Source organism: Betta splendens, chromosome 4 (assembly GCF_900634795.4).
Source record: "Betta splendens chromosome 4, fBetSpl5.4, whole genome shotgun sequence".
Classification (NCBI taxonomy): domain Eukaryota; kingdom Metazoa; phylum Chordata; class Actinopteri; order Anabantiformes; family Osphronemidae; genus Betta; species Betta splendens.
In genome coordinates, this window is record NC_040884.2 from 8,083,373 (window position 1) to 8,104,365 (window position 20,993).

At 46.8% G+C, this 20,993-nt stretch overlaps 2 protein-coding genes and 1 long non-coding RNA gene across 7 annotated transcripts in view; 1 reads left to right on the forward strand and 2 right to left on the reverse strand.

The window, feature by feature from the left end:
- Positions 1–117, reverse strand: part of LOC114854462 (claudin-1-like) — a 3,165-nt gene extending 3,048 nt beyond the window's left edge. Inside the window, exon 1 of one of the 2 annotated variants that reach the window (XM_029148886.3) lies at positions 1–101. This exon is cut by the window's left edge and continues 1,725 nt beyond it. The gene's annotated coding sequence lies outside the window, so the exon portion shown is untranslated. The other variant, XM_029148889.3, reaches the window with a different exon arrangement.
- Positions 118–2,919: 2,802 nt separating this feature from the next.
- Positions 2,920–4,400, forward strand: LOC114854476 (uncharacterized). The gene is made up of 2 exons (XR_003785781.3): positions 2,920–3,394; positions 3,710–4,400. It is a non-coding gene; the product is annotated as an uncharacterized LOC114854476 (long non-coding RNA).
- A 284-nt stretch (positions 4,401–4,684) lies between these two features.
- ccdc50a (coiled-coil domain containing 50a) lies at positions 4,685–19,089 on the reverse strand. 4 transcript variants are annotated; one of them, XM_029148842.3, is made up of 12 exons: positions 18,741–19,087; positions 16,076–16,138; positions 13,354–13,483; positions 12,215–12,305; positions 11,649–11,751; positions 8,789–9,604; positions 8,148–8,299; positions 7,996–8,043; positions 7,585–7,707; positions 7,393–7,475; positions 7,196–7,305; positions 4,685–7,048 (listed from the first exon to the last, which is right to left on the reverse strand). In XM_029148842.3, the coding sequence occupies exons 1-12, from the start codon at positions 18,757–18,759 to the stop codon at positions 7,029–7,031; spliced, it is 1,758 nt and encodes a 585-aa protein (XP_029004675.1). In that variant the 5' UTR covers positions 18,760–19,087; the 3' UTR covers positions 4,685–7,028. The 4 variants fall into 4 exon arrangements, 3 of the variants coding, with proteins under 3 accessions (XP_029004675.1, XP_029004674.1, XP_055364409.1); XM_029148841.3 differs by having other exon boundaries at positions 18,789–19,086; XM_055508434.1 differs by lacking the exon at positions 8,789–9,604 and having other exon boundaries at positions 18,789–19,082.
- Between the last annotated feature and the right edge of the window lie 1,904 nt (positions 19,090–20,993).

Genomic DNA, 20,993 nt, shown 5'->3' on the forward strand with positions numbered 1-20,993 from the left:
GCCCCACAGAGCTCGTTCTCACACGCGTGGACGCACGAGCTGCAGAATAATGTCACTGTGCCATTCAGCCACTGTACCAGATCGTTGCTGGGAGTCAGACTGAACTAAACTCTGAGCCGTTGCTCTCGCCGCCTTTTCACCAGCGTCCTCTGTCCTAACGCCCTTAGGTTCGGTTTGTGTTTATGGACTCTATATTTTTAGTTTAGGAATCACTGACTTTGTTGTCAAGTCCTGTTTTCGGTCCCACAGCTGCTTCCACTACCAGGCTATTTCCTGTCTTGGGTCTGTAATGGGCAGGAAGACAGGAAGAACGCACAAACGTCACACAAAGAGGCTGCGTCGGACCCACGAGGACCCGTGGCCTTCTCTGGACTGGTTCCACAGTATGTGAGCTTAATGCGGCCCGAGTCCAGCGCACGTCCACGCGGGACATGTTTCTAATGTCCAACACGCGTGCATGTGTGTTGATGTCTTTGTGTTTTTATCGCCATCACACCGTCGCCGTCTGAGAGGCTGACGCGACTGAAACATCACAGTCAAAAGGTAAAAGGGTCACTGAGCCCATGTGCTTGTACAACATTAGTCATTAAAGATGACTGGCTTCGATATGATTCAGAACAGGGGATGGGTCACCGTGTGTGACAGCGCCAATTATGGGAAGGTTGAGTGACAAGATTAGGATTCTGACGTCTGAAATCATCCTTTAGAAAAGACGGGCAGGAAAAGGAGCCACAATCTACAACCCAGTGAAAGTAAAAATAGCAGGAACCAGGGAGCAACGCTAACACACCACACAACAAGCGCTTCATCTGCTTAACTTTACGGTGGTGGAAAGTAAATCATGCCCTTTACTTACTGCCAGTACTGCGTTCATGCGGCATCATGCAGTCATTGAGCTGGTGCTGCGTGGGGGTAACAGCGTGTGTGTGTGTGTGATTGTGTGTCGTCTGCAACATTGGAGGCCAAAGCAGGTTTAACTTTTGATTTCATCACAAACACACACATCTCAACGCTCCTCTTCAGAACTACCTCGCTCTGATCATCAGCCTGCGTGTATTAAATGCTGCATATTACGGACCTGCTGCTAAAATGCTTTTCCGTTAGCGTGAGAGAATGGTCCTCGCCGCCGGCTCGCTGCTCGCAGTTCCAGCAGCTTGAGCCGCTTGGCTTCCTGCAAGTACTGCCCAGTGTCATCATCGCACAAAGGGAGGAAACGCATATTGGGGAGGAACATTAGTGCAATCTCACTTCTGGAAAAGAAGAGGCGAGACCGGTGCGTAGGTTTCACGAGACGTTCATGAGAAGAGTCCGTGGACGGTCCTTCCCAGATATCAGGTGATCGGGCCACTCAGACCGGCGGGGGCCAGACCCTCTTTCCCACGATGCATTAGGCGTGTGAAGACGCCATCTAGTGGATAGAAGAGACCCACACACGGCAGCAGTGGCCGGAGTTGATGTAGTAGTTTTCCATGGGTCTCATTTTACCGTTCAGAAGCTGAGGCGTCTGCAGACTTTCATTCTCCTCAAACGTACTGTATGTGTAGTGGAGGCCTCCATTCCTCCAGGTGTGTCGGTGCCATCGCTTTCAGTACCACACTGTGCAAACAGGCTCATCATCATTGCCTTATTAGAGGCACGTGTTATTTTCCAGCATGACTGAGTTGCTGTGAGAACAAAACTAATTTCTAGGTTGTCTCTGAAATATTTATTTGTGTCTATTTTTCAATTAATATTCAGAATGAATGAATTAAACAAAGACAGAACAGAGCCGCTTTGACCTGAGGTTCACTTTCCATCTCTGTTCTGCGTGATTTTCACTTACACTCTCGCCTATTGTGTTAAGCGTAGCGTAAACAGCTGCCCACGCTCTGAGTGGAGCAGCAGGAGGCCTGTGTGTGAGCCAGGGTGCCGCAGTGCGCCTCATCCTTTGGAAAAAGAAAAGATGCGAGGTGTATGAGAGAGCATCAGCGTAAAGATTAATGAAAGATGCTTTAAAAACAAATGTGTAACAGACACACACAGACGGACACTCTTCTAAACAAGGGAGTCAATCAATCAAGGCTTTTATTTTGACGCTGCCTCATTTCCCCTGTTTCACAGTGAGTCAACACCCTGAAACTGAAGCAGCTGTTCATGGTTTTTATGCACACCTGCACTTTTCCTGCCGACTTGATGCGTCATGTCCATTTTATAATGATGCTGCTTTATAAAAACCCAGTGCATCTCTGCTCTACCTGTGTTTCAGGCGTGAGTACCGTTCAAGCACCACGTCTCTGGTTTTGTGAGTGTGTGACACACTTTGCGTCGCTACGCACAGTTCTAGCTTCCTGTCTCTCTGTCCTGAAGCTCTTCGATGCTTTTCAGGAACCGGCTCATTAATAATCAAAATAAATTCAGCAGCGCACTTCGCCGTCCGCGGGTGCAAGCTTAAACAAATGCCTCTGCGTGTGTGCAGGGGTGCCTCCCTACACGCAGGCCCAGGTTCTGCCCCAAACCAGTCCGATGTCATTCCTGCGTGAGAGCTCAGGGCGCCCGGGGCCCAACGGCCCGCTTCGCTTTCAGAGCGTTCGCTTTTGTCCACGTGCCAGCGCTGAGGAGCAGCCGCCTCTCGCTGTGTCCGCGGACGAGCTCAAGCTCGGCCTGAACGCGGGGGAGAGGGAGGGTCTGACAGGACCGCCGTGCACTGGGCCCGTCTGGAGGTCACCCACGTTCGCCCCACATGCTGCTGACAGTGACCGCGACGGGTGAGTGAAATGTGCCGACGCTCTGTTCGACGCAAAGGGACCAGGGAGACGAACATGCGGGTCAAACGGTGGCTGGATTGACTTCACCGGGCATTCGTCCATACGGCCCTTTACTGAAGCTGCCATTGGAAAGCGGACTGAGCCTGGCCTTTGTTCTTGTTAAGAGGTGGGTCAGTTTAGCCTCTAACAAAATAGTTCTCTGACTACCTCTACCGGTTTTTCCTGAAGATGCGCCCCAGGCGGTGTCAGCCTGAGAGCGAGAGAGAGAGAGAGAGAGAGAGAGAGAGAGAGAGAGACAACCCATGCAGCCCATTGGATTAGACATAACACTTTCTCTTTTTTAACTACTTATCAAACAGTCTGGAGAATTCTTATTATGCTTGTTCATCAGGATTTGCATTATAATAGAAACTCTAAGCCTGGATAGAGACACATTTGTGTGCAGGACTCTCTCTCTCTCTCTCTCTCTGTCTCTATCGCTCTCTCACTCTCACGGGTGGGTGTGTCTTCGTGTCTCAACACGGCATGCTCCGGTTGACAGACAGCTGCACTCACCTCTTTTACCTGCCAGGTGAAACACGCAGCGAGGCTCCGTTCTCTGCAGCTCGGCCGTCCCTCTCTCTCAGGCCTCTTCGCGCCGCCGGTGTCGGGTGAGTATGGCTTTCTGTGAATACACGGCCCATACGTGAACACACGGGCCTCCTGCCTGTGATGCATGTCACCGTGTTCTCTCCGGTATCAACTGTCGCCGCCGCCTGAAATGTGGCACACAGGCGATGAGTCACGCTTTTCCGGAGCATGATTAAATATTTACCTATACTTGTGTTTTTTGTGCGTTTTGTGGTGCGGCGGGGGCGAAGGACGCGATCAAACAGGTTCTAATGACATGTGCGGTATTTCCACCAGCACACAGCAGCCGTGGCCGTGTTGATACACTAAACAGCAACTCCTGCGTCTCTCCACAGGTCAGATCTGCAGCAGTTCCATTACCCGCGCAGCTGGAAACTTTGCCTGGGAATTTCTGTGCTCAAAAATTTCAGTCATTGTTTCTGGTCGTGTGTGTCGTGTGCATCCGAGACAAGGCCACCGTGGACACCTTTGGGTGGATCTGAGCTGGTGGATTGTTCTCAAGCTAAGCTGCAAAAAGAGGCGTCCAGTCAGAAACATCACAAGGTCACAGAGAATCTGAAAACATCTGTTGAAGCAGCAGTGGAAACCTCAAGCTTCCTGCCAAATACTGGTAGCGCTGTATAATGCTCCTTTCAATAAATCCTGTTTTTATTTATGGTTTTATAAGTGAAGGTGGATTCACAAGTGTCCTGTAGCTGCTTCTAGCAGCAGCAGCCGCTTTTTTGGTTATGGAGATGTGGCCTCCAGTACTACTGAGGGCATGGCAGTGGTGTTGCCACATGTAAATGGAGCATCACTATGTCAGGTATGCTGGCGAACCAGCTCCAACAGTCGACGATGGGCGTAGCTGCACTTTCCTTTCAGAGTGGCATGATTAATTAAAAACTGTGCAAGGCTGATGATCACAAGACAATTGTGGTTGAGTGAACAGAAGGAGCATAATAATCTGTAGACTCCAAAAACAAACCAGTTACAGAGTTACAGTATACTGTATGTGTGATAATAAAGTCCCATTCAGAGACCGGATCTGGATTCTTTGCCTTTTTAACTGCTCACCAAATCAATTAAATCTGGATGCAAGTCAATAACACAGCTTAAAATGTAAATGCCTTACGCTTGAGCCCCTCTCGGCCAAAGGTGCCTGCAGGTTCCTGACTTGGGGAAAGACAGCAGATACAGTATGGTGCATAAACCACCTTGACAAAAGGGGATATGAGCTTTAAAGGTGATGTGGTACCTGAAGTACAGGTTTAGTGTCCATAACCAGCAACAGCACCGACACTGAATGACTGAGTCTTATACATGACGAGTGAGGCTTATACCGTTTAATACAATTCCAGATGTTTAAACTAAAAGCAACTTAAAAAAAACATGTCACAGTAAGGGCCAAAACATGTTGAATCATGACTGGTCGATTGCATACAAGCCCTGAATTAAAAAACAAAACAAAACAATATATCGAACATTTAACATTTGAAGTACACTAGAAAGCAGAGTAATGTCTGATGCACAACATCCACAAAGACACATCCCGATCAGATCCATGTCACACCCATCATTCTCAACATGTCCACAAGGTGGCGCCCTCATCGCAGAATGAACGAGGTGCCCCTCCCTGGTGGGTGTGCTCGAGGCTCTGCTACATCCTCAATAACATTGTTTCCCACATTGTCATCCCTGAAAAGAAAAGTACAAGCATGGCACAAAGCTCAGTCTGCAGACTGGATCAGCACGCATCCGTTTTAAAAACATCCTCGGAAACACACACAAAAAGAAAAGAAAGAAACACGTTTCCTCTCAACATGGAAGGACCTGATTTATACCTTCAGTAACATTTACTACATCAGTTGACTCAAAAACAAACTAAAAAAAACATTTGAACTGGCTCTTCTTGATTATCCATATTCAATATGAACAAAAATAATGGATCAGAGAGTAGCACAAATACTAGAATAGGTCCCTTTGAATAACAACATATTTATTTTATCAGCTGACCCAGTGGTTGATTTTCCGCCATCCAGATGCACTGCCATTGTTGGCTTGTTTGCTTTTTCTGCAGGCAGGATGTGGAACCTGCCTTTCAGATTAAAACAGCACGAAAAAGACTGGAGGCAACGTCAGGAAACTTAAATCAGGAGAACAGATACTGCCACACAGACAATAGGAATGTTGTCAACAAAGGGGGGGACACGACTTAGCAGCACAAGCCGAAAACATATATTAAAACTGAATTATGGCAACATGTGCAATTAGCAAAGAATTTTCTACTTCTACTGAATGGTGGAAGCGCTTGTGCTGTATTGCTGCGAACAGCTGATAGCCAGCCTGCTCTGTTGTCTCAGCTTTGTATGGCGGCGCAGAGAGACAGGTGCAGAAAGGTGGGAGAGTCTCGAAGGATACACAATACTGCAAAAGCCCGGGATGGCGACGCAAGTGTAAAACCTAAACATCCACATGGTGCAGAAGTAAAAAAAAATATATACTCAAAAGCATCTGAATGAACACAAGAATAATCAAAAATTTAAGATTGATTCATAGTAAATACTCAGTTGCATGTCTGCACCATAAGCACAAGGGTCTGAGCCAAGCAGTGTACATGCATTTCATCTTGGGACTTGGACGGGCCAGTTCTGGTTCGTAAGACGAGTGATATGAAATAGATAGAGTGTGAGAGTAATGTACAGTATTGTTCAGTATTGTACAGCACACTATTGTTCATTCGACAAGAGATTATTGGCTTGTTGTGTCTTTAGCCCTTCGACGGTAAAGGGGGGATTTTATCTGGAGATGAAATGCATGTACAGAGTTGTACATTTTCAGTAAGCATGCACATATAAACTATGAGCCACACAGAGAATATCCTTCATCTGCTTTCGCTTTAAGGGTGACGGGGTCCCGAAGGTGCCCCTCACAAGCACATACACAAAACGGAGACAGCCTACAGCCAGTTTCAACGTCCATGCATCACAAAGCTCCATGTCTTCAGCACCGGAAGTAGGTGGCAATCTACTGTACCAGCATTTTGGAGCATATAAAGGCTTATATACTGTGATAAGTTTGAATACAGCGACAGAGTTGTTGTGTGGCACGTGGACAGGGCCTGTGTACCGTCGTGGCACGGCGGGACAGGGGACAGAGCTGCAGCAGAGGTGTAGTAAAGCAGCTGCATTGTTAGCTAAGACACTGCAGCAGCCACGTTGGAGCGAACAGGCACATCCCATGAAGATCACATGGTTAAATCCAGCAGAGGCTTGGAGCCCTTGTGATGGCACGGTCCACAGGTGGGACAACATCAGCACATGACGACTAGAGCGAGAGACACGGGCCAGTTTCTCTTCTGACAGCTAGGAATCATGGGAGTTTTGTCACAAGGCTGCTACTCTGGCTGATTTTAAGTCAGTAAGTTATCGAAACAGTCAAATTATAATAATAATAATAATAAAAAATAAACAACAAGTCTTGTTCCAGAACTTCAGAGGCTCTTTGTCAACGCTGGAGATTCAAGTCCCACTGACAACTCATCAGATTGTCCCAAGATTTTTGGTCAAACGAGTGTGAATGGCCGCAAATAAAAAGATTAAATTACCAAGAAAGAAGAAAAAAAAAAATACAGACGATAGGATGACAGTATGTCAGAACGCTGGAGAGCCAGAGTCACCGCTTGTAATAGGCACCTGGAAAAAAAACAAGACACAGATCTGTTAGCAGGTTACAGTACATGATACAGCAGCTTTTTTTATTACTGCCCTCTGGTTTCTGTAGAAAAATCAAATATTATCTTGTGCCAGCTTCAAGTGACCCCGGTTTCATCATGGCCCCACCTTTGTAAGCAGCCTCGGGTCTGGTGGGAGGGCGGGCAGGAGCAGGCTGGTCCGGGTAGCTGTAGACAGAGCTCACATTCTCGTAGTCGTGTGCACGCGGCTGCGGAGGCCTGGAGCAGAAAACGAGCGGATGGGTTCAGGTTCTGGGGCTCGACTGTGTGGAAATGCTGGGTGTGGTGAAGCAGCGCGCCTCGTACCTGGCAGGCTTGACTTGGTTCTTCTGCCTGTGGTATTCGGCCTCCTCTCGCGTCCTTGGCCGGACGACGTCCTCCGGATTTGGCTGGAAACAAATGATAATTATTGTGTTTCTTTAAATTGTGGTTCTAGAACCGCAGTAGGAAAAAAAAAATTATGTTCCAGCCTTAAAAGCGCACGTTATGGAAAATTACCCTGTTGTCTCCGTCTTGCCACCTCCGATCCATGGCCATCCTCTCTCTTTCCTTCTCTTTCTCCCGTTCTCGATTCTTTCTATATTCTTTTTTCTCTTTTTCCATCAGCAGTCGGGCGATTTCCTGCCACAGCCAGACACATCAACTGGATATTATACACAAGTGCACGGTTCAGTAACTAGCCCGTTCCCAGTTGGCCATTAAATAAAAATGTCATTTCTACAAAACTGAAATATTCCTTGTTACATAATGTCTGGTTTTGGGCAGGGCTTTATATAGTTGGGTGTATATATATATATATATATAAAGCTGAATCAGCTGGGTGCACTCAGGAAATGAAGGCATATAAAAAGAGGCAAGAGGCCGAGAAGCAGGCAGCTTAAGAAGAGTCCAGACTTCTTGCCCACGTACCTCGTCCTGCGCCACTTGGGCCGCGCGGACCTCCATCAGCTTGCTTGCCTAAAACCAGAAGAAAATCAAAATATTTTCCAGCTTGTGACAAATATATTCATAACAACACTGAACTTTTATTCTATATTCCGTCTGATACCGCGCCTCCTCACCTTGAGTTCCTCCTCCTGAAGCCGTCTGGCCACCTCCATGTCCTTCAGCTCTTGTTCACGGAGGTCCAGCTTCTTCATCCCTTTAGTGGCTTCGCTCAGTTTGGACTCGGTTTCTGCTACCAATGCCCCGCTCGCTTTGTGCACAATATGGCCTGTGAATGCCACCACACAACATTAATTGTTAGTTGCATCCATGATTTATTGTTAGTTTACTATGGCAATTATATTAAAGTGAGCCAAATTTGCATTAGAGCCTAGAGGAGCTTAAAGGGCTGCAGTGCATCTCCACTGGCATGTTCAATGCCTTTGACGGCTTTGGAGTGAGAAAAAAAAAAAAAAACAGACCATGAGCCCTGAAGCCCTTTGTTAACTCCAAATGTTAGCTCAAAACAATGCTAATATTCTATGGCACATTTCAGTTTCAGCACAGCATAATTATTGTCACAACCAGCACAGAATGCAAGAAGGAGAAAAAACAAGCAGCACCCAAGTCAATCAAATCAAAGCATCAAAACCCAAATTATGATCAGAACATTGGAGCTCAATGCATTTTGTTTGTGATCAGCCTACTACAGTGAAAGAGCAGCCCCGCACACCACACAAACACCCCAGGAGGCCCAGATGGGGGCTCAGGGTGGTACCTGTCTCCTGATCCTCCTCCTGCTGAGGCTGCAGGTAGTCCCTGGTGTCTGCTCTGCCTTTGGAGCTCCTGTGCTCTTCAAACACTTCATCCGGGCCAGAGTGGACTCGCTGCCTCCCTCTGGCACTCTTCTCTCGCTCACCATCATCCTCTTCCCCATCCCAGGAAGTCATGGCCACTTTCCCATTCTTCCTGTGTCCTAGCTCCAAATAATTCTCCTCAAGATCCCTCTCGCTGCTTCTCGTTCTTGCACGTTGTCTGTCTTTCTGTCTTTGTCGGTCTCTCTCTTGGAGTCTGTCCTGACTCAGGGCTTTATCTTGAGATCTTTCCCTGTATCTTCCTCTTCCTGCCTCCCCCTCTCTCCTCTGGTCTTCTCCTGTGTGACTCTCCCGTTCCCTGTCCCTGCCTCTATCTCGGTCCCGGTGGGTGTCCCTGCCTCTCTCCGTAGCGAACTGTGCCGGTGGAGGTGGTCTGGCTGGTCTCTCCCTTCGCTTTACTACACTGTCTTCATCCTCCCCTCTAGGGCTCCTGGCTCTGCCAAGCTCTGTGGGTTCATACTCTGGGTACCTGTCCCCGTGCCTGCTTCTGGAATGATGCAGATTATTTGGGCTTGGATCTGCATGCCTGCTGCGTACTTCCTCCACCCCAAGACAGTTGTCAGCATACTTGGAACGGCCGCGAGGTGATGCTGGGTCTTGTTTTGGGTGCCGGCTCCTTTTAGCTTCTATCGAGTTATAATTTGGAGAGTATTCACGGTGGTAGCTTGTTGGAGTAGTGCGACGGGTGTCTTTGTCCAAGTCAAGAGGTCTCCTTTTAGCTGATGGTGGTTGATGAAGGCATGGAAGGGTGAAAAACACAGACAGGTACAGTATGATACGAGCTAAGGTGGTACGTTAGCATGGAGCGAGATGCAGCGCCTGTGAAGATGTGTTGATAAACAGACATGTGAAAGCTGAAATAAGGTGATGTCAGCTGGCACCAAGTGTTTGTAGACAGACCGTATGTGCTGCAACATCCCAGAATGTACAGTGGGTTGGACATAACTGAATATCAATGCACCAGTATAAACCCTATTACAACCAGAGTGTGACTGACTGAAAGGCTGCTGAAGTTGATCTCAAAGCGCTGATTCCTGCTGGGAGTTGGCCAGCGAAAACAATACACACGGTCGTCTGTGTGCCGAGCGTCAGCTCAATGGAATTCTGGTTATCTAACCGGCAGCTTTACATGTACGTCTCCTCAACTTAGCGCTTGCTTTTGAATGTAAACAAAGCCAGCTGACTGTGACTGCACTTGCTGGTGGTAAATCACACAGTTTAGGCGCTCGCTGTCCGTCCGTCCGGTGTAACTCCTAGGGACCCTGCACACTTCCTCCTTCCAGTTTTTGTTTGCCCTGCGTCTACAGTATAAGTAGGGTGGAGGCAAATAATGCACCCCACCCCCACCCACAGTAACCCACGGGAGCTCGCAGCTGCTCGCTTCCTGTGCGACACAGCTTATTGTCTGCCAGATAAGCGGCTGAGTGATATAACACAATGCATGTGTGCGTAAAACGCAGATTAAAAATGTAAAGCAGTGAATGATTCACATAAAGCCTGAGATAATGGTGGTCCCAAAACGTGACACTGAGAGCAGGAAATCTAGCAGTGGGTATAAATGTTTTCTTTTTACTCAGTGACTTTGTTCGCTTACACAATTACATCAGGCGCAGAGAGAACGAAGGAGCTGAATATTTGTTCTGTGATCGGACACACAAACTCAGCAGGGTTACAAACACAGCAACCTGCTCAGGTAGAAACAAGTAAAAGCACTGAGGTGACTCATAATCCATCCACACAACAGGACAGACAGATATTTGCTACATAAACAAGAAAGACAGCGTCTGCATCAACGAACCACGTTTCAAATCCTGCCCTTGAAAACTACTCATTGCCTCTGTTCATAACCAGCAGCTCCCTCTGTCCTATACTGGTTTAATAGATTACAGCAACATCCACAGGTGGGTGTAAGCCAGGACGCATGACTCACTTCACACAACACTGTCAGCAGATAAATGACAAACACAAAGGATCCCCACAACAGCAATCAGAGGCCAACAAGTCTGTGGAACACAAAGGAGCAGAGCAGGCAGTCAGCGTCTTAAGTGATAGGTTCTAAAGGCAGCCTCAGGAGACGACCAAATCCAAACAGAACGCCGCCAAGGTTTCAGGCAGGATAAGATTAGAGTGAGCAGCTGCTTAGCTTTTATGAGTCAGGAGGGAATATTAGGGAGAACCGTGCGAAATATGCTTCCCTCTTACACCCAGATCCACACCTGCGGCTCAAGTTTGTCCAGACAGGCTATTCTGAGATGCTGACATATTCAAAACTGTTTTTTTAAGCCCGAGATGTGAATCACCTGAGCAGGTTATTCGACAGTGATGCAAAAAAAAAAAAAAAAAAAGACAATGGCAAGACTAAGATGACTCTGTTCTCTTAGAATGGACCAGTGAGATGAATCAAACAGGGAGGGGATGTATGCATGGAAGGACCTGAACATGATGGGACGCACATGTTGTAGAAGCATTGATTTTACAGTGGGGTTTACAAGATTATTGTTCCTCGTGGCTTCAGGGTGTGAGCCTCCCTTAGGCTTCATTAAATGCACTCATAACCTCTGCCTTGAAACAAAGCATCATTATCCTGTGCTGTGTGGGGCGAAGCACACCCTCGCACATCCACAGCGAGAGAAAAATAATCCGTCCTTCACTCAAGCAAATTTCTTTTATATAAATAATAAACACACAACAAGCTGATGTGAACAACTAACATACTGTGTAGGAACAGCACTGGTTAACAAAAGGCTGCGTGGCGCTCCTCACCTCCGTGATCCTCAAAGTACTCCTCCTCAAAGTTGGCTTCCAGCTGCTTCTGCCTCCTCCTTTCATCCTTCATCTCCCTTTCATGGATCTTACGGGCGATGGCCTGCAAACGGATGAGGCCACAAGAACACAGGTAGTAACGCATGAATAACAACAAACGGTCACAGTATACCAATTCGTCCAGTCAGTGCATTTTCAAACGCGTCAGGATGCAATGGTGAGTTATTCAGGTGCCTCATGCCCCACTCAGGCTACTTATTCATCCACAACATGAGGAAAAAAATTTTTATGAATGCACTGTTGTAGACGTGCAACAGCGGGCGAGCGGTGAGTGATTAAGAACAAATGCAGGCAAGGTCACTGGACCAAATGACCCAGCGGTTCCGTCAATAGTCGATACGAGGAGTCAGGTCCCTGATGTGGGAAGGAATCAACACTGCGCTTGGATGGCCAGAAATGGCTAATTGCATTTGCATGCAGTGTGTGTGTGTGTGTGTGTGTGTGTGTGTGTGTGTGTGTGTGTGTGTGTGTGTGTGTGTGTGTGTGTGTGTGTGTCCGATACTCACGGCATCCTTCTCTTCCTGCTTTCGCTGTTGTTCTGCCTGTCGAACCAGTCGGTCCTGAATCTCCTGCGCAATCTCAGTATCTTGTCGCTCTCTAAGTTTCCGAAGGGTCAGCGTGAAGGTACGTGTAAAAATGGAGACGGTTGGACAACATTAATACCAGACATATGACTTATTAATGCAGGAATGTGGTAGTAATGAGACTTGTTAAGCACATTTTCTTCTCCAGTAAACAAGTTCTCTTATCATACTGTAGTTCATGTGACGTACTGTATCTCATGCTGTTTCGCCAAAACAGGCCTGTATCTAATTCATTTACAGTGTGATATACAATAGATATAATGAACTCTTGCCTTAAAAGAAAATAAACAACAAACTGTTGGTGCATTAATCAGCGTTAATGTTATCCATAATTGAATAATCGCTTTCATAGGCGCTGTGAGCACAGTGTGTCGTGAGAGAAGCCTCAGGCAGAGCAGCATCTTCCTCGCCTGTTTAAACAGTCTGTTTTGGTTCACTGTGTTTTCTGAAAAGCGTGATTCTGACATCATGGGGGGGGGGGCATCCGAAGATCAAGCAAACACTTCTCTGTTTGCATGCGCAGCGCTGCATTAATGTGAAGCATTCGTCACAGAGGAGCAGGAAGCTGCACAGTGTGAGCCTGCAGCATCGTGAGCAGCGCTGCGCTGCCTGTATCCACGATGGAGCGCCCCCAGTACGGGTAGAGCACCCTTCCCATAGCGGATCCACATCCTCACTTTAATAAGAAATGCAAAGCGACGTGACTTGCTGTGGGCACATACAGGCGTCTGTCACAGCTCCGGGTCTGGGCTGAAGCAAAACAGAACATTTAGCTGCGTCTAAGTAGCTGCAGCTTGAAACATGCAGCTGGAGCTAAACAAAACCCCCATAGAAGTATAATTATACATCAGGGCCACAAATGACACCACAGAGAGACCACAGGCACTGAACCAAGTGCCTGCACTGCTCGTACACACGAAATACGAAGATAGTGAAGTAAATGTTTTAAGCAAAAGACAAATTAAGCCTTTGCTAGATCACAAATCTACAGTTAATTAAACATTCTTCTCATCTCTTTATTCATGATGAAGTCATCTTTTGTGTGTGCGTGTGTCACCCACATGTCGTCACGCTGCTTCCGGATATGGACCTTGGCCCTCTGATCCTCTTCCTCCTGCAGCTTCTTTGCCACCTGCAGGTCCTTCTGCACCAGGCGGCTCTTATGGACGTTGGACGCCAAGTGGCTCTCAACTGTGGACACAAACACATAAGCACTTTAAAATAGTGCATGCACAAACCAGTACGGGTCAGTCAGGTGAACTTCTACGGCGTTAAATCAACAGCAGTTTTTTTTTCTTTTTAACAGATCCACACCTTCTGCGTTTTGCTCGCTGGAAGGCAGCGAGTGTTGTTTACACGGTCCGCGGTGAACAAGATGAACGCCGAGGACACAGACGCTTTCAGCCGGTGGCAATAAACTGAGAGTGCGCTTAGTCACTGAGAAATGAATGTTCACAGCTGAGGCGTCATTTCAAGGTTGCGTGATGGCACGTTGTGGGCCATAACAGATGATAAATCCTGCTGGCTGACGCAGTCCGAGCGCGTCGTAAGCATGGAGAGAATCACTCACTCGCTAAGCTCTGTTTCACCTGGTTATCGATCGGTTCCCAGCTTTTATGTGAAAAGGACCAAATTACGTTTGGCAATTTACCCAGCTGTGGCACGGTGATAAAAAGTCAAGGGGGTGACATTGATTTTTTTCCCCCCTTTTTAAATGATGCCAATCAATTGTTTAAGTTTGACACCTTATAAAATAACAACTTACGTTGAGGCCATTATTTATCCATGACCAAGTTTTTCAGTGGGACAATAGACTCTTTCAGAGCAGCAGCAGAAGAATGTCGATCAACCCGGCCAGACGCTGTCAAGTGTTCATTCAATAAACGTCTCATGTCATTCAGGAAAAGGAGGCGTGGGGATGGGGAAGCTGGACCATGGGAGAACACATTCCAGTAACAACGATGGGTGCTGACGCAGCCCTTCAGAAACGCTTCCCATGTGGAATCGTGATCCCTCGCTGTTTTGCGTACTCGACATTTTGAGCGGGAGTAAGAAACAGCTACGGCTGCACTGAAGGAACACTAAGTTAGGGAACTGCTAGCAATTCACTGTGGACCTTCGGGGTCAAAGGTGAAACGTCCTTTATTTTTTCAAACCAGATCGGCTCACGAGTGTCGCAGCAAAGAGAGCAAAAGGAGACGAGCCTCGTTAATGGAGCACTACAAGGTTAAGGATGATACAAGAACAGGCCAGAGCAGACCATCGCATCCAAAGCAGAGGCTTGCCTGCTCCCGGGGTACGACCGGTGACATCTGGCCTTCGTGCTCGCAGAGTCTGGTGCATAATTTAGCCTTTTATGGTTATGGAGTGACATGTTTCTGGAAATGGAAAAACAAGTCGGTACAGAGAAGCAGCATTTACTCTATGTTTCCACTGTCAACGTTCTAAACAGATTCATCCTTTCAAAGCAAGAGCTCAGACATGGGAACAATCCCTGACTAATTTCTAGCACATAGACAAGAGACATCCTCCCTCTTGTTTCCTGTTATCGCTTTGTGAACCAGTGCAGGGGAAAGACATAGGAAGGTTTGGTGACAGTTCAGGACTTGTTTGGTCTAAGTCCGTCTGTCGGGGACAATCAGATCAACCTAACTGAACATGAAGTATTCAACAGAGCAACAGAAGCCCTTGTTTCAATAACAAAATGTAGAGTAAGGTTTAGTCTCATGATATTTTATCGGTTTAACGTGCACTTACAGACAAAAACAACCACTGCACAAAAGCATTAGCACAAAGCCTGTATGAAAATCACATGAGAGAGAAGGCAGTTACAGTAATTACACACATGTGAGTTCACATCAAAGCAGCGGCTAATCTAATGAGGCAAGCAGGGACAAATACACAGCTAACAGAAACCAACACAGCAGCTCTCAAGATGCACCAGCAGAGACTCAAAGTGTGCACACATGCACAGCGATCCTACCTAAGCAAGGAGAGCGATGATAACATCTCAGTGTGGTTTCTACAGTATAATACCTCCTGTAACTTGCTTCAACATCCACTGCAAGTTCCATTTAAAGGCGCTCTGAACATTATCCCGTAAAACATCTTTCCTAGTTTTTAAAATATTTGCATTGAGTGAGCGTTGAGGAATGCTGCAGAGCAGATGGACAACAAGATTCCAGAGAGACTCCCAGGAAAGGGCGACTGCATCAAGTTTAACATCTTAATAAAGACCCAGCAAAGGCTGCAAATCCTCACAGCTGACTAAAGAAAACACTCCTGTTTGAAATATGGCAGTTACTCATCAGTTAATGTCTTTGAAAACATAAAACACTGTGTTAAAAAACTTCAGAAATTCCCCCAAGATTATGTTGTTACAGTACATCACTAACCACTAAATTTCTATTTCTATATTTCTTGTAACCTACGTAAATATTAAAAAGGAACATAGAGTAATATTGATGTTTATTAAATATTTGCTTTTGATCAGGCCTTTTTGATAAGCGTTTGCTGGCTAAATGTCAGAGTCTGTGAGTCTGTGGACCACCAGCAGGACGGGGGTGCGCCTGAGATGACAGCTACAACGTTGAAGTAATGACTTCATGGTGAGTTTTATGAATTATTTCATCAAGGACCCGTCGTGCTGCTCTCTGCAGCTTCTCCAGCCACGTCCGCAGCCATCAGAGATGAGAGCACCCTCTTAGTGGGTCATGGCTTTGAAACCTAGTTTAACGCTTGTTTTTTTTATTAAAGAAATGCACAAAATTCACGTTGCCTTACTTTCTTGTTCTTGTAGATTGTAGGCCAGACAGTGGTCCTCCAGCACAGCAAAGTCTCGGCACACTGGGGGGAAAAAACACACACAAATGAGAAGTAGTCGTCGGCATAAGTTGCTAAAGATGTTAGGAATCTGATGAAAAGGAACAGAAGGAAAGTGAGCCAGATACGTGATGATTGTAATACACGGTGACTTAGGTGCAAACACTGTGTGGCTCTTCATGATACATTTAACATGTGTATCACACGTATAGTTTTCAGTTTGGTGTTACAGCTCATGGCTTGTGGTTTGGTGCTTTCTGCCTGCAAATATAGCACATGAAGTGAAACTGCAAATACGGAAACACGTTTTGACCCTTGCAAAGTAGAAATGCTTGAAAAGATGCTGTGGCATCTATTTTGGAGGTGACGACTTGGATGTGACACAGCTGCTTGTAGCTCAGCAGGCGAACGCGCTTCCTGCACTGGTCTGTGTGTGCATCAAACGCGCAGAAATACACAATGAGACACAATAAATAGGCTTAACAGCTCTGGCGTATAACCAAAAGACAGCAGGGGATTTAAAGAATCCCTCTATGGATATAGGGAATGAATGGAAATCTGTGTGTACAGTACATGCAGCAGAGAAGTACTCAGAATGTTGTTACACACGTACATGTAAATGCGCCGATTCATTCTGAAAACAACAGAGGAGACTGTTGAAGGAGGGGAGTTTTACTCACAAACAGAAATCACCTAAAGATCACAGTTCGTTTATCACCAACTTAGAATCGACCCATGTTTCCTGCGTAGGAAGCAGAAGACGCTAAGGAAACATTTACGACAACAGCCGCCTCATCTGAACTTGGATGAAAAAACTGCAACTGTATAATTACAGTACAAATACACTGTATGCATACTTTCATGGCAGCGCTGAGCCACAGTCAATAACCTGCCAGCCCACATCCCATCAACTCCACTCAGATGACTTCATCCATATTAAAAATTAATAACCCGCAAAACACACACATAACTACGTTGCTTGTGTGTTACCATCTATTACAGACGACACTTAAAAATACATTAGGTGTTTTACAGGCAGCACCGAGAGGCCTGGGACTGAAACTACACTCTGATGAGTTGTCCAGATTGTCTGGTTGTAGCAGGACGGTGGATGGGAGGCTGAAATAGAACAGACGGTGGAAAGCGGAGGGCAAGGCCTCCACCAATCCTTCTGCTGCTGCTTCAGATCAGTATGGGATTTGATTAACAGAGGGTTTTCCGACCATATGCTTAAGCCTCTTAGCCAAGAAACTTGAGATTTATTAAGGCTTGTAGCGTGTAGCGCTACACGCTAGTCACTTTGGCCCCAGATGTGTGATTTAGAGCCTGGAAAGCACAACACTTAGGAATGTAACTGGCTCTGCAACAACACTGAGCAACAAGTCACAGAAGGCAAGTTTAATTGCAAGCTTTGGTTTAAACTCTCACACCAGCATTTGATCCTCTTTAAATGAAAACGAAGCCTCGTGGCACCATGACGCAAAACTAAAACTGTGTTTAGAGGAAAGCCAGGAAATAGGAAACTCTCTTAGTTACAGTAAAGTACAGTAGAACTTGACACCTTTCAATATTCACTGTCTTTACAACATGGCACGCGATTACGCCGAAACCTTTCCAGCCGCTTTCCCAAGCGATGCCTCTGCGGACGAGCCAAGCAGTGGAAACCAATGCTAACTCTGCCTCTGACCAGAATAACAAGCGTCCTGGCCAGCAGCCGTTTCACACCGACAGGACGGCTCCTCTCTCCCCGCGCAGCAGCCCGTCCTACGTCCACCCCGGTGCTCGGGCTCCTCGCCGACTCCTTGGGCCCAGAAAGCGGTGGGCGCCGGGCGGACGGGGCGCTTTCCGCTGCGGTTCCCTTTTAATGGGCAACAGCGAGGCACTCGGACGCAACAGATGGCGCGGCCCGCCGCAAAACCTCGACGTCCTGGACTCAGCCTGGGATTAAACAGAGGGACGGCCGACGCGCACAGATGTCCTGTGACGAGGAGCCTGGAACAACCTGCTGAGCAGCGCAAAGGGCAACAGCGGTGTGTGAAGGCCAGCTGTTGTTTCATAATCCGTGTCTGGTCACAACAAATCTTCAGCGCAGACTCTAAGTTATTTAATTATAAAGGGACACGTTCTAGGTTTGAGTGTCTGTTATTCATTGTACCACACTAAACTAGTGTTTCTATGAAACGCAGAAGCTTTTGGTCACACGTTGAAGTAGAGTTGAGCTCTGGCTGAAGAGCACACCTTCACAGGTAAACACCTCCACGTGATCAGCCCAACACATCACCTGAGAGCCGATACTTGGCTCTCACCCACGCTGGCGCCGAGCCACACGCGCTTATCTTTTATCAATTGCCTTCCCCGAAATCAAGGCGCATTGAATACGCGCGACCACCTGCTTCGTCCCCGTTAGAACGGCGCCCTGTGTACGTTGAACGCGGAGCGGGTTGCGACGGCGGCGCCAGCGTCGTCCGACGCGACACCTGCACCCGGGCTGAGGCGTCTAACCACCTGCCCAGACACGGCGCTAGCATCTGCTAGCAAGCGGCGCTAGCAGCTGTTATAAAGCCGCAGCCGCGCGCGCGCGCTCCGCTGGCGTCAGTCGCGCCGCCTTAACGTGTGTGATGCTAACCCGTTAGCACGCCTCGCATTCAGCCAGTAAATACGTGACGGACGTTACCCTCTTTCACTCCAGGTAGTTTGTCCTGGTCGATGCTAACGTTACATTCAGCCATGTTGTCGCCGATCATCAGTCACAAAACCCGTAGACGATGAATCACACGTCCGCGCGTCTTCCGGAGGTTAACGGGAGTCTGATTGATCGGCCCTGCACATAAAGCCGATGGATGGTTCAGGTACTGGACGGCCCTTTTGATTAGTTTCGGTAGCCACCCTGTCTCGGTACGTCACTGAAGCTAGTCAGCTCTTCTACGAGCGTCCGTCCCTCCCCGACCCTTTGCCACCGGTCCGTCAAGAAGGAAACAATTACATCACGTTCCCGGGTAGGAATTTCAAAATAAAACAGACGACGACTTCCCACGCTTCAGCCTAACGCTTTAAGTATTGGATTTAATTCTAATTGTTAATAATGATAAGGATAAGAACCTGCAGTGTAAAACTGAGCCAATCACGTTTCCCGATTGCATATATAATTACAAAACACTACCATGAGATTTAAAGAGCACATTGTTTTAGACACATTCGAGAACTACATTTATATTATGTATTAATAGTCAGACTAGTAATATATTCTGTAATATATTTGGCAATTCAGGACTCATTAGTACCTTTACATATATAGTCCTATTCCTAATTTGTGATTACTGTATTTAGTAGCAGTGCGTGACTTTATAATAATAGACGAAATAACATACCAGCTGCTTCGGAATCTTACGTCAAGTTTAATTTTGAAGGCGGATTTTTTTTAGTTTTCCGGTGTAATTATAGCTACACGTGGGTAACTTGACGCAGCCTCTTTGCGGGCTTCAGTGATCGTAGACATCTGCAGCTGCAGTGACAAAAACTGAACCTGTGGTGTCTGTGAATGATGATGCTCTGAGGATTTGCATATACTCAGCTACAATATTAAAAACTTTTTTTTACGTTTTGGTGCACGTTCTGTCTGTGTCTTTCTCTCATTTACACAAATGCACCTGTCACGTGATCTAATTTGATTGGGGTCACGTAACTGCGCTCTTCATTTTCTAAACTGTCTGCCTTAATGAAGCACATCTTCTACAATGGATTGGGATTAGCGATCCATTTACTGGTCAGCTGATAGTCCACTTACCTCCTTCTGTGTCTATTCTTAGTTCTAAGTGAATTAATGTTTTTCAGTAGCGATCTATGGGGTCAGAGTGACCCTGAACGTTGGCCCTTTGCTTCACACACATTTCTTAAGATTCTGCACATTGTACTAATATAAAGAGTAAAAGGCATTTATGTATTATTTCCTTGAACACATGGATATTATCACACTTTATATTAGTTATATAACTATTTTAAATGTGGCGTCTAAACAATTACTTTATTTCCACTCAGCCACTTAATTGACTCTTTTTATTGTTTCATGATAGTCTCTTTGTTGAGCCATAAGGTTCGTCCTTAGTTAAGGCTTTAAGAAATTGCTTGCCAGCCAAACTCAGCAGGTGTCAGCCTATGACACAGAATTAATTTGATCCCCTCTCTGTCCCCAGACCAACATACTCCCAAGTAATCTTCTAAGTAAAATACCCGCAAACGTCAAAAACAGCTGATTGTGTGAACACAAGAACACCGGGCTGATTGATAGCTCCCTCTGTCAGTTTGATGCCCATGTCAGAGTGATGTAGGGTTACTGGCCTCACCTACGTCACGTCCCCATATTTCACTCACATGGTTCGTGGGCCGCGTGAAAAGGTGGCCTGTTGACGAAAGCCATCACGATTTGCTATTGATTGCGTACGAAAGGGCCCACGTGGCCCCTCCTCCCGGCCCCTCGAAGGATAAAAGTACCGTTAGAATGGACCCTAGGCACTGGGCTGCTTGTCCCGTTTGCGCAGCGTTCCAGGTTTGAGACCGTACACTGACCGTACCATGGACAGGGTTACGATGGAGAACTACTGTCTAGCGCTCCTGGGCTTGTTACTGCTGCAGGGGGTGCTCAGCGTTGACGGAAGGAGCATATTTAACCCAGGTAAGTGTGCTAAATGCTTAAAGGTTCCGCTGCAGATTTCTGGGGAAGTGATGTGACATGTTGCATGATGGTTTTTCATATGCAGGAAACAATGTTTTCAATCCAAAAGAAGACACAGACGCCCAAAGCAAGATCCTGCTGCTGCTGCACAAAAGCTTAGTTCCCGATGAAAAAGACGATCCTCTCGGTGAGACAACAATCAAAAGCATC